At 34.9% G+C, this 17,244-nt stretch overlaps 1 protein-coding gene across 7 annotated transcripts in view; it reads right to left on the bottom strand.

The window, feature by feature from the left end:
• unc5ca (unc-5 netrin receptor Ca) overlaps nucleotides 1–17,244 on the bottom strand; it is a 467,777-nt gene that overhangs the window by 217,017 nt on the left and 233,516 nt on the right. For all 7 annotated transcript variants that reach the window (XM_073951925.1, XM_073951920.1, XM_073951922.1 and 4 more), the window contains one exon: nucleotides 3,155–3,388. In XM_073951925.1, coding sequence (XP_073808026.1) covers nucleotides 3,155–3,388 — 234 coding nt within the window. The remainder of the gene's footprint in view (nucleotides 1–3,154; nucleotides 3,389–17,244) is intronic.

Below are 17,244 nucleotides of genomic sequence, written 5' to 3'. Positions count from 1 at the left end.
TACATTCTGTATATTGACTGATCGCTTGCTTTTATTTCCAATAATGTATAAACTTATTGTATGTTATACTTTTATAATGGCCATTATCGATTATTAAAACTGATATTCAGCAAAAGAGAGGGTGTGTTTCGTATTTTCACTGAAATTGAAAGGAGACAGTTGTTATCGACTCCGTTTTGTTATAAATATCCACACAGTGAAGATGACGCTCATATATGCAGCACGGCGCCTCAACATTTCTGCTATCTGTTTAGTTGTTAATATTAAAATGAAAATAGGCGGTCATTAAATCATGTTTTCATTTTATTGTTGCGAAAGTGAAACAACGTAGCCAGGGTGATGTGAATGAAGTTATAAGTGAAGTTTATGTATAAACAAATTTCGAGAGGATCACGTGCTTATGATTGCTAGCAGCTGACCCGCATTATCCAATTCACTACGATCCAATCAGATGACTCCTAAACTACTATAAATACCCTGGGGTTTATTCCATTGCTATCTTCGTTTTGAAGAGTCCCCCCTTCCTCCCCTACGCCTCCTTCTTAGACGGGTGACACGGTGGCCCAGTGCCTAGCACTGTCGCCTCACAGCAAGAATGTCTCTGGTTCCTGGCTTTACCAAAACTAGCAGACATTTCTGTGCGGAGTTTTGCACTTCTCCCCGTGCTCACGTGGGTTTCCCCCGGGTTCCCCGGTTTCCTCCTACCGCCTAAAAACATGCAATTAAGTCAATTGAACAAGCCAAATTGTCAACATAGACACGCTCCTAGTTAGTAATTAGTTTCAAGAGCATTCACTTGCTACAGCGGGGGAGTTCTCGAGATCTACCTGAGCTCAAACTCCCCTCCCGCTTTGCAACGGGAGGGAGCCCTGGGCTCGAGGATCTCATGAGCTCAGGGCTCTCTCCCGGGACAGCATGCCAAACAAGCTTATATTAATCATCAGCTAAGTGTGAACTCTTGAAAGTACACTGTTCCCTTAGAAGATTTACCCGTGTCCTCGGTATAGTCTGTTTTCCATATCAAACTGAGAAGAAGAGACTGCAGCCTTGATCAAACTTGCGAAGTCTGAACTTACACGGAGATAATGCAGGACTGAACTGTGTGTTAGGCTACTTAATATTGAGGAAAAGCCCCATTAAGATAGGCGAATGTCTGCAGCCCCGCCTCCATTTTCAGATGTCTCCGTTTTCCATCATCCACACTGAGACGGAGCAGCAGCGTTTCAGAATAAAAACGGCCTCTCCAGCATTTTTCGAAACGCTCCATTTTCGGTGCTCGAGAACTCCGGCGTAGTGTGGACAGATAGCATAACCGTAGCAAAACGTATGCGTTTTCAAACTAAAACGCATTAGTGTAAACGGCGCCTATAAGTGTTTGACCCAGTAAGTGAGTGAGAGTGTGAGAGTGTGTTTGTCTGTTTGAGTGAGAGTGCAAGTGTGAGTGAGAGAGCCTGTGTGTGTGTGTGTCTGTGTGTTTGTGTGCACGTGTGTGTGTGCACGTGTGTGTGTGTGTGTCTATTTCTGTGAGTGTGTGCATATGTCTGCCTCTGTGAGTATGTCCGAGTGCATTTCCAAGTGAGTGTGTAAAAGTGTGTTTTTTTATGTGTGTGTGTCACATAGCAAAACCATTTTTTGACTTTGTGGGAACATTTCTGTGGTCAGCATGAGAGAAAAGCAGCTCATAACTCATCTAGAATGAAGTATTTTCAACAAAAAAAACAACAAAAACAGTCAGAGCCATTCCAGATTATCTCCAGTGAGGGTTGGTTTAGGGCAGGGATCCCCAATCTCGTTCCTGGAGGTCCGGTGTCCCTGCAGGGTTTAGCTCCAACTTGCCTCAAGACACCTGCCTGGGTGTTTCAAGTATACCTAGTAAGAGCTTGATTGGCTTGTTCAGGTGTGTTTGATTAGGGTTGGACATAAAATCTGCAGGACACCGGCCCTCCAGGAACAAGTTTGGTGATCCCTGTTTTCAGTGGCGCAAAAAGGGGGTATGCAGTATATGCGGCGCATAGGGGCGCCACACATGGGGGGCGCCATTGTGCCAAAACAATTTTTGAAATCATCCATATTAAAAGTTTAAAATAATATATATATATATATATATATATATATATATATATATATATATATATATATATATATATATATATATATATATATATATATATATATAATATTTGTTAAAATGTTTATTTAGCATTTTATACACGTATAATATTGTATTTTAGTAAATTAAAAAATCATTTCAAAAATCTACCCCCCCCCCACCCCATTGAAAAATCATTTCAAAAATATGATTTTATGAATTTATTATGTATCATATTGATTCATCAGGCCTTTTGGTAACTTCTTAGCTCTAAACTATTTTAATTTTAGCTACAAACAAAGTTATAACATTTCAATTAAATAGAACATTTGTTTGTTTCTGTTTTTTTTTACACTAAACATTTGACAGTCTTTTTTATTTAAATTTTAGCAGTTTCAGTCAATTGTTCTTGCAAAGACAGACCTTACACTTTTCACAGTATGCATGTGAGAAGTAATTGCAATGTTCTTTTGACCTTTAGGACTCCCATGTCTATCATTTTGTTTTGACAAATGTCAAACAAAGTACAAACAGTACAAAAAAGTCCAAAAGCTAGGCTAGTCAAGGTGATATAATCATTTAGTGAGGGAAAAATACATTGAGAAGAAATTTGGGGTGGTATGAGATGCATTTCTTTGCGACTTAACATGCTTAATGTAATTATACCTTTTACTACTTCATACTATTTCAGTTGTGTTCAGAACTGCGAAACTGTATTTTCTGAAGCATATTGATATCTTTATGAAAAAATATCTTTAATTTATTGACGGAAATATTTTCCACATTTTATCACTTGCCTGTTATAAAATATAGTTGGATTGAAGGGGGGCGCGCAAAAGTTGAAGCCGCATACCCATCAGTAAATGTGCAGTTGCGCCCCTGCCTGGTTTAGAGGTATGGTTGGAGGAAGACAGTATTTGCAGTCTGTATAGTATATTAATTCTGTGTCTATGTGAAGTCTCATAAAACATGAAAACCCAACATATGTCTGTGTGTGTGTGTGTGTGTGTGTGTATGTGTGTGTGTGTGTGTGTGTGTGTGTGTGTGTGAGTGTGTGTGACTGACCCGAGGTCTCGTCCACTCTCTCCTCTATGGTGTGCTCTCTCTGATGAACCCACTCTCCGTTGCACTTGAAGTAGATCTGTGCAGCCGGTGTGGCCGTGCAGAAGAGATTGACAGCTTTGTTCTTGATGATGTAAGCATCCTCTGGCTCCAGCAGGAAGTGTGGCAGCGGCTCCGGCGGGTCACTAGGGAAGGTCTCCGGCAGTTCACCCAAACCTAGCAGAAACTCATCCTCACCTGAGGACAAACACACAAAACACAAGACCTTCAGGACACCAGCGGAAGACAGCGTGCAGCTGCTTGATGCAGTTCAAAACAGTTTATTAAATCAGTGTTTCCCAACCCTGTTCCTGGAGGCACACCAACAGTATTTTGGATGTCTTCCTTATCTGACCGATTCATTTCAGGTTTTGGAGTCTCTTCTGATGTTCTGATGAGTTGATTCAGGTGTGTTTGATTAGGAAGAGGTTTAAAATGGGTACTGTTGGTGTGCCTTCAGGAACAGGGGTGGGAAACACTGTAGACCAGGGGTCACCAATCCTGGTCCTGGAGGGCCGGTGTCCCTGCAGGGTTTAGCTCCATCTTGCCTCAACACACCTGCCTGCATGTTACAAGTATACATAGTAAGACCTTAATTAGCTTGTTCAGGTGTGTTTGATTAAGGTTGGAGCTAAAATCTGCAGGACACCGGCCCTCCAGGACCAAGTTTGGTGACCACTGCTGTAGACCAGGGGTTCCCAAACTTTTCGGCCCCTGACCCCCAAAATGACAATGCCAGTGACTCGCGACCCCCAATATCCTCTGAGGTGGTTATAAATACAGAAACCTTGCATGCAATGGTGCACACACACACACACACACACACACACCAATAGACCCAAGTTTATTCTAACCGGCCCCCATGACAAACTAATTGAATATCTACGTATCTATTTGTCCATCTATCCAGTTACCCATTCATCCATCTATCCTACCATCTATCTATTCATCCATCCATCTATCTATCCATCTATTTATATATCTATTTGTCCATCTATCTTTCCAGTTATCCGTCCGTCCATCCATCTATCCATCCCTCTATCCATCCCTCTATCTATCTATCTATCTATCTATCTATCTATCTATCTATCTATCTATCTATCTATCTATCTATCTATCTATCTATCTATCTATCTATCATCTATCTATCTATCTATCTATCTATCTATCTATCTATCTATCTATCTATCTATCTATCAGTATGTCTGTCTGTCTGTCTGTCTGTCTGTCTGTCTGTCTGTCTGTCTGTCTGTCTATCTATCTATCTATCTATCTATCTATCTATCTCAGGACATACTGTATTAAATTAAAAGTCTATCCATCATCCATCCATCCATCCATCTGTATATATATATATATATATATATATATCTGTACATCTAGCAATCCATCCATCTTTCATCCTTCCTATACATTTAACCATCCATCTATTCACCTATCTGTCCAAAAACAAGCCTGTAAAAAGTTTAAAACTTCTAACATAGTAATGAAAAAAATAAAAATAAAATAAACAATCAAACAAACCGGAATGAACAAATAAACATAATGAATGAATGAATGAACATGAATCATTATGAAAGAGATAATTTACGTTTTGCATTTTAGTAAATGAAAAGATCAGAAACATTAAAACTACCAATCTATCTATCCATCCATCCATCCATCCATCAATTCATTAATTCATCCATCTATCCATTTATTCATTCATCTATCCATCATTAATACACCATTCATTCATCTGTCCTTTTGTCCATCCATCCATCCATCCATCCATCTATCCATCCATCAGCCCAACCCTCTATTCATCATCACTCTATCCATCAATAAATCCATCAATTTATCCATACGTCCAATTATCCATCCATCCATCCATCCATCCATCCATCCATCCATCCATCCATCCATCCATCCATCCATCTATTTATCTATCAATTTTGGGACATATTGCATTGAAGTAAAAGTCTATCCATCTTTTTATCTATAGATTTATCTATCCATCCATCCATCCATCCATCCATCCAAAAGACAAGTATGAAAAAAGCTAAGAATGTTTTAACGTACTAATTAATAAATAGAATAAATAAATAAACAATCAAACACACCAGATTGAAAAAAATAAACATGATTAATGAATGATTTAATAAATAATATGAATAAACGAATGGAGGTTAATGAACATGAATCAACATGAAACTGATGAATCAGTCAATAATTAATGAATCAAATAACGCAAGAATAGATGAATTAATGTAACAACAAAACGACTAAAATAATAAACAAACTGACAAAAGAGTGAACAAACCAACAAATAAACATACCAACATTACATTTCGTAAAGCTTCAAATCTCTTTTGTTTATGACCTGTATCCCAAATGTTCCACACAGCAGACACACATGCACATAATGGATGGATCGTAACCCAGGACGTATTGATCCCTGCAGTCATCAATACATATACCGGTTACTAGCATTACACACACACACATACACACAGAGACAGTTAAAAAACCACTGCACGGATGTCAGATTATTATTGAATGCCTCCATTAGATGCCCGCTGACCCGTCCGATGGCACGCAGTCCGGCTCATAACTCTTATCTGACACACACAGAGTTCATTTCACCCCAAATTAACACTCTGTCGGCTACATTACCTTCCATTAACGGGTCACGGCGCAGTCATGATATCTAATGACGGACCGAGGGGCCGCGTCTGTTTTGTTTGGGTCCGTGTCGTGTTTGCAAATGTTATTATGAAACAAATGATCTGAGATGATTCGTTTATTTAAATCCCAGATTAATCTTGCGCACACAAACAGACTGTGTCCCCTGCTGTTATTTACCCGGCAAAAACACACAAACAGAACTGATGCACTATCAAATAAAAGGCCTGAAAGACTTGTAGAGATGATGATGATGAACATGAACTATAAAAAGAAACGTATAAATTATTAATATATAATTATTAAATATTTAACCATAAAATTATATTAAAAATATATAATTGGCGACATGGTAGCTCAGTGGTTAGCATTGTTGTCTTACAGTAAGAAAGTCACTGGTTCGAGTCCCGGCTAGTTGACGTTTGCAAGTTCTCCCCATGTTGGTGTGGATTGTACATAAGTATTCAAAGCCTTTGCTGTGAAGCTCGAAATGGAGCTCTGTCAATCTGTCTATCTACCTATTTATATCCATCCATTCATCCACTCATCCCACCATCAACCCAACCCTTTATCCATCCATCCATCCATCATCCATCCATCCTTCCATCAAACTAACAATTTATCCATTCATCCATCAATTTATCCATCCCTCCATTTTTCTATTAATCCATCCATCCATCCATTTATGCATTCATCCATTCGTTTATCCATCCATCCATCCATCCATCCGTTTATCCATTCATCTATCCGTTAATCCATCCATCCATTTTTCTATTCATCCATCCATTAACCCAACCATTTATCCATCTATCCTTTCATCAACCTAACCATTTACCCATCCATCCATCCATCCATCCATCCATCCAAATATTCAGCCATCCATTCGTACATCGATCCATTTTTCCATTCATCCATCTATCAACCCAAACATTCATCCATCCATCCAACCATCCATCAACCCAACCATTTATCCATCCATCCATCCATCCATCCATCCATCATTTGTCCATTTATCTGTCTGTCTGTCCATCTACCTATTTATATCCATCCATTTATCCATTCATCCATCCATCAACCCAACCCTTTATCCATCCATCCATCCATCCATCCATCATCCATCCTTCCATCCATTTTTCTATTCATCCATCCATCAACCCAACCATTTATCCATCCATCCACCCTTTCATCAACCCAACCATCCATTCATCTATCCATCCATTTATTCATCTATCTATCTATCTATCTATCTATCTATCTATCTATCTATCTATCTATCTATCTATCTATCTATCTATCTATCTATCTATCTATCTATCTATCTATCTATCTATCTATCTATCTATCTATCTATCTATCCCTTTATTCATCCATCCATCCATCCATATATTCAGCTATCCATTTGTCCATCTGTTTATCCATTGATCTATTTTTCCATTCATTTACCAATCTATCAACTCCACCATTTATCCATCCATCTATTCATCCATCCATTCATTTATCCAACCTTCCATCAACCCAACCCTTTATCCATCCATCCATTCATCCATCTATCCATCCATCCATCCATCCATCCATCCATCCATCCATCCATCTATTCATCCATCTATCCATCCATCCATCCATCCATCCATCCATCCATCCATCCATCCATCCATTCATTCATCCTTCCATCCATCCATCCATCCATCCATCCATCCATCTATCCATCCATTCATTCATCCATCCATCCATTCTTATTGTCCTCTTTATATATAGAGTAAAAAGATATAAGTCAGAGAGTGGATGGAAAGCTGTCATGGAAAAATGTATTATAGCAGCATAAAGCCAGTCTAATGTTGTAAGGTGTGAATGAAGAGTGTGTATTTCTCTTTTCATGTGTGTGTGTGTGTGTCTGTGAGCTGCTGAATGTCCTGCACGATTAACTCCATTAATAAAGAGCCTTAAAGAGCGAACTGAGACCTTTACCACTGAGAGCCGGAGAGGTCACGTTTATTAGCTTAACCTTCTGCTATTTCTGAGTGGATTATTGATGAACAGCGGACCCATATTCCAGGTTAAACACAACTTAACCTCCATCCACAGCATCAGAGACACGCCGTCACTTACACTGATAATCATCCCTCGCTTTGTGGAAATGAACAGAAATCCTGCTTGTACTAATGAATTTGTAATGGGAAAGACATTCTGGAGGGAGTCCATCATCAGGTTTAATGCTTCTTTCACACAAGACTGACTATGCTTTTATCCAGCATCATTTTGACAAGCTGCTGCTTCATTAAACACTGTAGAAACAGAATTTTATTTTATTTTATTTATTTTAATTATTATTATTATTATTATTATTATTATTATTATTATAGTATTAGTAGTACTAGTTAAAGTAATAAAAATAAGAATAGTAAAATAAAATGTTTTTAAATATACAATAATGATAATAATAGTAATAATGATAATAATAATAATAATAATAATAATAATAATATTAAATAATTACAAATTAATAATAATAATAACAAATTAAATAAATAAAATGTATAAAAAATAATAATAGTAAAATAAAATGCTTTTTTAATATATAATAATAATAATAATAATAATAATAATAATAATAATAATAATAACAACAGTAAAATAAGTCAAATAAAGTGTATAAAAATAATAATAGTAAAATAAAATGTTTATATATATATATATATATATATATATATATATATATATATATATATATATAGATAGATAGATAGATAGATAGATAGATAGATAGATAGATAGATAGATAGATAGATAGATAGATAGATAGATAGATATAATAACAACAGTAAAATAAAATTTTAATTAAAATAAACAAAATGTATAAAAAATAATAATAGTAAAGTAAAAGTGCTTTTTAAATATATAAATTAATAATAATACCAGTAAAATAAAATGTTAAATAAAATAAACAAAATGTATAAAAAAATAATAATAGTAAAATAAAATGTTTTTAAATGTATAATAATGATAATAATAATAATAATAATAATAATAATAATAATAATAATAATAATAATATTAACAGTAAAATAAAATGTCAAATTAAATAAATAAAATGTATAAAAAATAATAATAGTAAAATAAAATGCTTTTTTAATATATAATAATAATAATATTATTAATAATAATAATAACAGTAAAATAAAAAAGTCAAATAAAGTGTATAAAAATAATAATAGTAAAATAAAGTGTTTTATATATATATATATATATATATATATATATATATATATATATATATATATATATATATATATATATATAATAACAGTAAAATAAAATATTAATTAAAATAAATAAAATGTATAAAGAATAATAATAGTAAAGTTAAAATGCTTTTTAAATATATAAAATATATAAAACAATAATAATAACAGTAAAATAAAATGTCAAATAAAAATGTCAAATAAAATAAAATGTCAAATAAAATAAATACAATGAATAAAAATAATAATAGTAAAGTAAAATGCCTTTTAAATATATATAAAATATTAATATTAAAATAACATGTCAAATAAAAGAAGTATATTCCACACTTTGTACAAAATATATACACATTTCAGTAACGGCAAACTAATTACCTCAAACAAACACAGTGCACTACAGCGCTTTTTACTTTTCTCTATACACTTGTGTCGGAGCGGCAGCAATGGTTTGTCTATTTGTCATACTCTGAGAAAACGCTTGATATCGCCCAGCCCTAGAACGTCCTCTTCAGTAGACCACAGCTGTTACAGATAAACAAAGTCAGAAATAGTCCCCCGATTCTCCCATGAATAAGAGCACAGCTGATTATTGGTACCACAGATCAAACAGAAACATCACACACACACTCCAGCAGTGCTGTTTCTCTGAGTGTGTTAAACACAGAGTCAAGGAGAGGCATTTCTAATCAACGGTGTTTATCACTCGTCCCCAGACTCATCATTTACACACAGCACTATGATAAACATCACCATTAATTACTGACCCAGCATGAGGACACACACACCGCCAACAGCACAACACACTTCAAAGCTATCAGCAGCAAACAGACGCACATATATGCATGAGTATGTGTGTGTGTGTATTTTACACCCTGTACAGGATCAGCACAACACATGCTCATTTAAATACAGACAATAGCTGTGTTTGTTATAATGAACACTCATGTGAACACTCATCCATCATACACACAACACACCAATACAGCTCAGCAGGAGTCTGTCTGGACACACACATGCGTGCACACTCACACACACTTATACTTTGACTCTATTGCTTTTCTATTGTTCTTAAATAAGCTCATTATAGTTGCTATATATTAACACGGGCCAAAAACACTAACTTTTATGTTAAAATATATAATATTTAATAGGGCATCTGCTGCGTAAAAAAACGTGCTGGAAAAGTTGGCTGTTCATTCCGCTGTGGTGACCCCGGATTAATAAAGGGACTAAGCCGAAAAGAAAATGATTGATGAATAATATTAGAAAGAAAAAATGTATAAATAAACAAATATAAAATAAAAATGTAAATAAATTAATAATAATAATAATAATAATTATTATTATTATTATTATTATTATTGGTGTTATTATTATTATTATTATTATTATTATTATTGTTGTTGTTGTTATTGGTATTGTTATTAGTAGTAGTAGCAGTAGCAGTAGTAGTAGTATTGGTATTATTATTATTATTATTTATTATTATTATTATTATTATTATTGTTATTATTATTATTATTATTATTATTAATGTTATTATTAATATTATTGGCATCATTATGGGTATTAATATTATTGGTATTATTATTATTATTGGTGTTATTATTATTATTATTATTATTATTATTATTATTATTATTTTATTATTGTTGTTGTTGTTATTGGTTTTGTTATTAGTAGTAGTAGCAGTAGCAGTAGCAGTAGTAGTAGTATTGGTATTATTATTATTATTATTATTATTATTAATGTTATTATTAATATTATTAGCATCATTATTGGTATTAATATTATTGGTATTGTTATTATTATTGGTATTATTATTATTATTAGTAGTAGTAGTAGTAGTAGTAGTAGTAGTAGTAGTATTATTATTATTATTATTATTATTATTATTAATGTTATTATTAATATTATTGGCATCATTATTGGTATTAATATTATTGGTATTATTATTATTATTATTGTTATTATTATTATTATTATTAATATTATTATTATTATTATTATTATTATTATTGGTATTATTATTATTATTATTAGTAGTAGTAGTAGTAGTAGTAGTATTGGTATTATTGTTATTATTTTTTATTTGTATTATTATTATTATTATTATTATTATAACATGTTAACTTCACAGAGAAATGTTAACTGACCCAGTCAGGACTTAAACAGCGACCTTTTTGCTGTGAGGCGACAATGCAAACCACACCGTGTTGCCCAAATAAGTGCATTATACATAATAATAATTATATAATTATAAATAATTATATATAATTATTATAATTATATATATATATATATATAATTATATATATTCATTCATTTATTTTCTTTTTGGCTTAGTCCCTTTATTATTCCGGGGTCGCCACAGCAGAATGAACCGCCAACTTATCCAGCAAATTTTTACGCAGAGGATGCCCTTCCAGCCGCAACCCATCTCTGGGAAGCATTTACACACACATTCACACACACACACACTCATACAATCCGCTGCATGTCTGTGGACTGTGTGGGAAACCCACACGAACGCAGGGAGAACATGCAAACTCCACACAGAAACGTAAACTGAGAAAAGGCTCAAATTAGTGACCCAGTGACCTTCTTGCTGTGAGGCGACAGCACTACCTACTGCGCCACTGCCTCGCCCTATATGTTTATATATATAGTAACCAAAATAGTAACCAAACAAACAGGACAGCAGTGAATACCATCACTGAGCCACAATAAAGCCACAAAAAAAGAAATCTCTTTGTAAATGTGTGAGCTGTTTTTCTTTTAAGGACAAACGGCAGCATTTGTCAATTTATCAGGCCTCTAGAGATGCTGTCGAGACACTTTGTCCACAAAAGCACATTCATTATGAAATAAAGCCCTCTTCAATTTGTTCTGCAGTTGTTGTTGTTGTGATAATATAAAAATCATTAATGAGATTTCTTCCCCAATTCAATGAAAAGCACAGATTAAAAGGAGAATAATAGAGACTTTATCTTAAATCTCCAGCTGCTCTAATGATTCCCCTGAGAAAAAAAGATCTCAAGCGTCTCCAAAAAGTCTCAAACTGTGCTCAGATGTGAATAGGCATGGGCCGGTATACGATATCGATGGTATGATAACCAGAGTTGGGTGTAACAAGTTACGGTATTCTAATGACATATTATGGGAAAGAAGTAATGTAACGTAGCACATTTTAAATTTGTGTACACAAACTGTGTGATTACAGTTCCTAAAGTCAGTGTAATTGTGTTTGTAACATTTTAATTATAGAAAATGCTTCTTTTAGATAATGTTTTCCGCTGCAACGTGAGTTAATAAGCATGTGCTTTAAAAATGCTGGAGAACACAAGCTGAAATGGCTGCTGAGGAGAGTGGTTGCTTCTTCAAGTGGAAATATAGACATTACTTTGATTTCATTGAGCATAAAAACAAACATATTACTGTCAACTGCAGTCTATGTCCACTCTCTAAAGAAATTTCAGCTGCTTTTAACTCGACCAGAAACTTGTTCAGCACAGAAAGCATTGTAGGACAATTCTCGTCATCAAGGAGGACACTGGCGCACAAAAACACAGCGGCCTAAACACCTAAACAGGCTAAATTTTTTTTTTTTTTTGTGCAGGATCTGGAGTAAAGGTAACTTCTGAATATGAAGAGAAGCATAGCTGCTTATAGGGCAGATCGTTCTCATATCGCATCTTTTGCAGGCGCACATATTGGCAGTGCATATTGCACCCACCAACATACTGTATGATAAGAGAGCACATTGTGCGGACTGGCATTTCCCAGGCACACCAGTTGAAAACCGTGAGTCACGTGACAAGAACTGACCAATCAGCTTCAAACTTTGGATATACACATTTCGGTTGACTTATCACCTCAAACAAACACAGAACACGCAAACACTGAGGTGCTTTTTCATACTCTGGATGTCAGTGGTTTACAGATATCCAGTTTTTTTCCTTTTCTGTTAAAAAATTTTTGGGCAAACTCTAAATCTTTTGAATATGTCAAGCTAGAGCTGGGCGGTATTGCAAAAATAATTATCACGATAGCATGTTTCAAATCAGGAGGACACTGGCGCACAAAAACACAGCGGCCTAAACACCTAAACAGGCTAAATTAGATTTTTTTTTGTGCAGGATCTGGAATAAAGGTAACTTCTGAATATGAAGAGGAGCATAGCTGCTTATAGGGCAGATCGTTCTCATATCGCATCTTTTGCAGGCGCACATTTTGGCAGTGCATATTGCACGCACCAACATACTGTATGATAAGAGAGCACATTGTGCGCACTGGCATTTCCCAGGCACACCAGTTGAAAACCGTGAGTCATGTGACAAGAACTGACCAATCAGCTTCAAACTTTAGATATACACATTTCGGTTGACTTATCACCTCAAACAAACACAGAACACGCAAACACTGAGGTGCTTTTTCATACTATGGATGTCAGTGGTTACAGGTATACAGTTTGTTTCTTTATTGTTAAAAAAGTTTTGGGCAAACTCTTTAAGTTTTGAATATGTCAAGCTAGAGCTGGGCGATATTGCAAAAAGAGTTCACGATAGCATGTTTTTATATAATTCCATATATATAAATAATAATTATTAAATATTTGAACAATACATTTAGGAATATTATGATTTTTTCTTTTATTTAACCACTTTACCAATGTAACCGTACTCTCATTTGCTCTGCGTTGTGTAGTAAATGACGAGAGGACACCATTTTGAGTCTGCACAGAGAATGTTATTATGACAGATCGGCAGCTTCAGCTCATACCATTAAATGTACACTGTCAACAAAAATAACATTCTACAATATAACAAATTATTTTTACATCAGTAAATCAAACAAATGATTAAAATTAAACTTAATTATATATTTGCGTGTGTGTGCTAATTATGACCAGAGCCAAGTTCAATATGGAACAGGTAGAGCATACCTCCTTATTTCAAGGTAAAGGTGGAATAGACCGCTCAAACAATAGTGCAACAGGTATGGCTGCTTGGACTATACCACCTAGACGTTAATCCGGGGGGGGGTATTTTTTATCCCTTTACAAACTCTTTTTACATTTATATTGTGATCACAAAACAATTTTATATGAATAGTAAGTAAAAAAGAGGAAAATGTAGTGAAATCAATATGCCCAAAATAATCCTGTTACACCAACATTACCAAGGCAAATAGTTTTAATAGTCAAAAACTAAAAATATTCAATATGAATATCTGATCTCCCTATAATAAAATAAACATAAGTGTTAAAAAGGACACTTAAACTTGATCAATACAATATTACACAGTGTGTGCAATGACAAAGTGCAAACGCGGAACAATCAAAGCAGAATTTAAAATAGATCAACATCTGTAAGCCTCAAACTCTTTAAACAAAACTCAGGTACCCTCAGAATCCTCCAAATGAAAATCAAGGCTTTTTAAGACCTTTCTAAATGTTTTTAAAACCATTTCAAATGAAATTCAATGCCAACTTTGTACCCATTCTGACAGAAGTATGAGGGGAAAAATGTCAAATCTGTATAAAGTTTGAACCCTAGAATATAATTACGTACAAGTGGCTACTTGAATTAAATTCATTTATTCATTTTCTTTTCGGCTCAGTCCCTTTATTAATCCAGGGTCGCCACAGCGGAATGAACTGCCAACTTATCCAGCGCATTTTTACGCAGCGGATGCCCTTCCAGCCACAACCCAACACTGGAAAAACATCCATCCACACACACTCATTCACACACACACGCATTCACCACGGACAATTTAGCCTACCCAATTCACCTGTACCGCATGTCTTTGGACTGTGGGGTAAACTGGAGCACCCGGAGGAAACCCACGCGAACACATGGAGAACATGCAAACTCCACACAGAAACGCAGAGGCTCGAACCAGCGACCCAGCGACCTTCTTGCTGTGAGGCGACAGCACTACCTACTGCGACACTGCATCGCCGTTTACTTGAATTAAATAAAACATTTTATTTTAATTTTTATTTATACTTAATACATACACAACAGTGTGGTCGTCCACCTAGTAGCGAATAAGAAGGTCCAACTGAAGGTCAAACATGACCACAAACCCGTTAGCCTTATTGACCTGGTCAGTCAGCTCTTTAGTTAGAAAAGAAGCCAATCCGAATTCAGTAATATATGCAGTTTTGTTGCTTTAACATAAGTATGTAGCTGCAACCTCAGGAAATATGGTTTTGAAAACCTCTGTTATGCTCTCATTCGATGTGTAAGAGTGGTGCTCAGAGATTGTTTTAAGGACCCACATCACATCTGCCTGCAGAGTTGGTGTGGAGCCACAGTAAGATAGGATTTTCCTTGGCTGTGGTGGCAGTGTTAGGCAAGCTACTTGAAAAAATGTAGTGAGCTAAGCGATTAGCTACTCTACTTAAAATGTAGTTTAACTACACTAAAAGCTACCCCTTTGGAAATGTAGCAAGCTAAGCTAAAAGCTACTTGGCAAAAGTAGCGTAGCTACTGTACATCTTAGCTATTTTTGTAATTTTCATTTTAAATCGAAGCAACTTAAATCCAAGTCTGTCACATCTTAGTGATCAATAAAATTATCAATAAAACATATGAGGCATATTAGTTCAGTTCAGTTATTTACTGTAAATAATATGCTGTACCAAACAGAAACACATTATAGTATATAACAGCTAAAACTAAAAATCCAATAAAGCCAGGTTACACATTTAAAATTATATAGTCATTTATAGTCAAGCAAAATACTTAAATACAATAAGCATTATATTGTGTGTGTGTGTGTGTGTGTGTATATATATATATATATATATATATATATATATATATATATATATATATATATATATATATATATATATATATATATATAGGGCTTTACATTAACACCCGCCAACCCGCCAAATGCGGGTAGATATCGGCGACGGCGGGTAAGACGAATACTCCCACTAGCCGCTTTGGTTGGTTGAAAATAATTTTCCCAGATAATAATTCCTAAAAGCAGGGTTCGACAATAAGGATGGTCCAATATGCATGCACAGGCGATCGAGAAGCAACACGACTGACAAAAATAATTGCGTTCGCAACTTCGAATACCGAATGAGAGGATAATCACTAACAGCTGAGGTGATGCGCGCAACTCTTTATAACGTGTGCGCGCACCCGTTTCTTTTTGTGAAGCAACTGTGTCTAGAAACACAACTGATGCGATCGGTTCTCTTACAAATAGACTGACAAAAAGGGAGGAGCATGCACATACAGTCTTGCTGCTTTCAAGAGTTCCCGAGTTGACTTATTGTAAGCAGCGCCAGTTGCTTCCGGTTTAACCATTCTTTGAAAAGATCATTTATGGGTCTATTATTAACCATGTGTGTGTGTGATCATCCTTTCATTATCACAGTATGATTTATACCTGCTTTCTTTTGCATTAATATGATTTAATTATAATTTTTTACAACAACATTGCTTTAATGGGAGAATAACTCTCCATCCATGTGTAGTAGACTGGTGATCAGGGACCTTTAGCCAGGGCATATGACTGTGCATATTTTTTGTTAAATAAAAAGTATAGTATTCAGCTATATTTTGCATGTTTTCACACATTTAAAATGTGTGGCTAAGAAATAATTAATTGTTTATGTATGGTGTGGTCAGAGATAAATTGGGTAAATCCTTCATTTTAGGCTCTGAAAATTCTGAAAACTAATTGTAATATATAAAACCCTGACCCATTCACTCATGATTATTGAGCAAACTCATACACGACACACACAAAGTGAAATGAATGAGGAGGCATGTAGAGATAACCCAAACTCTAAATCAAGTAATACTAGCATGTCAAAGTCATGTTTATATGTATAAATAATATTTTCCCAACAACAAAAATGTGGCTAGTGAAAATGGCGAGTGGCTAGTAATGCTGGAAAACTACTAGCCACAGTGGCTGGTGGTCAAAAAAGTTAATGTTAAGCCCTGTATATATATATATTTACAACGCTCCCTCGGTCATCTTTCAATCAAGCAAGTTTCTCGTGTCAGCCCAATGATTGTCTGGTGACGTCACCAACCAGAGCGAGAGGTGGCAGTAACGCACCAAAAAGTTTGTTATCGACCACCGAAAAACAGGCAGAAGAAGAAATTGCCA

This window comes from Danio rerio, chromosome 5 (assembly GCF_049306965.1).
Source record: "Danio rerio strain Tuebingen ecotype United States chromosome 5, GRCz12tu, whole genome shotgun sequence".
Taxonomy (NCBI): Eukaryota; Metazoa; Chordata; class Actinopteri; order Cypriniformes; family Danionidae; genus Danio; species Danio rerio.
This window is presented reverse-complemented; position numbering and strand designations above follow the sequence as displayed.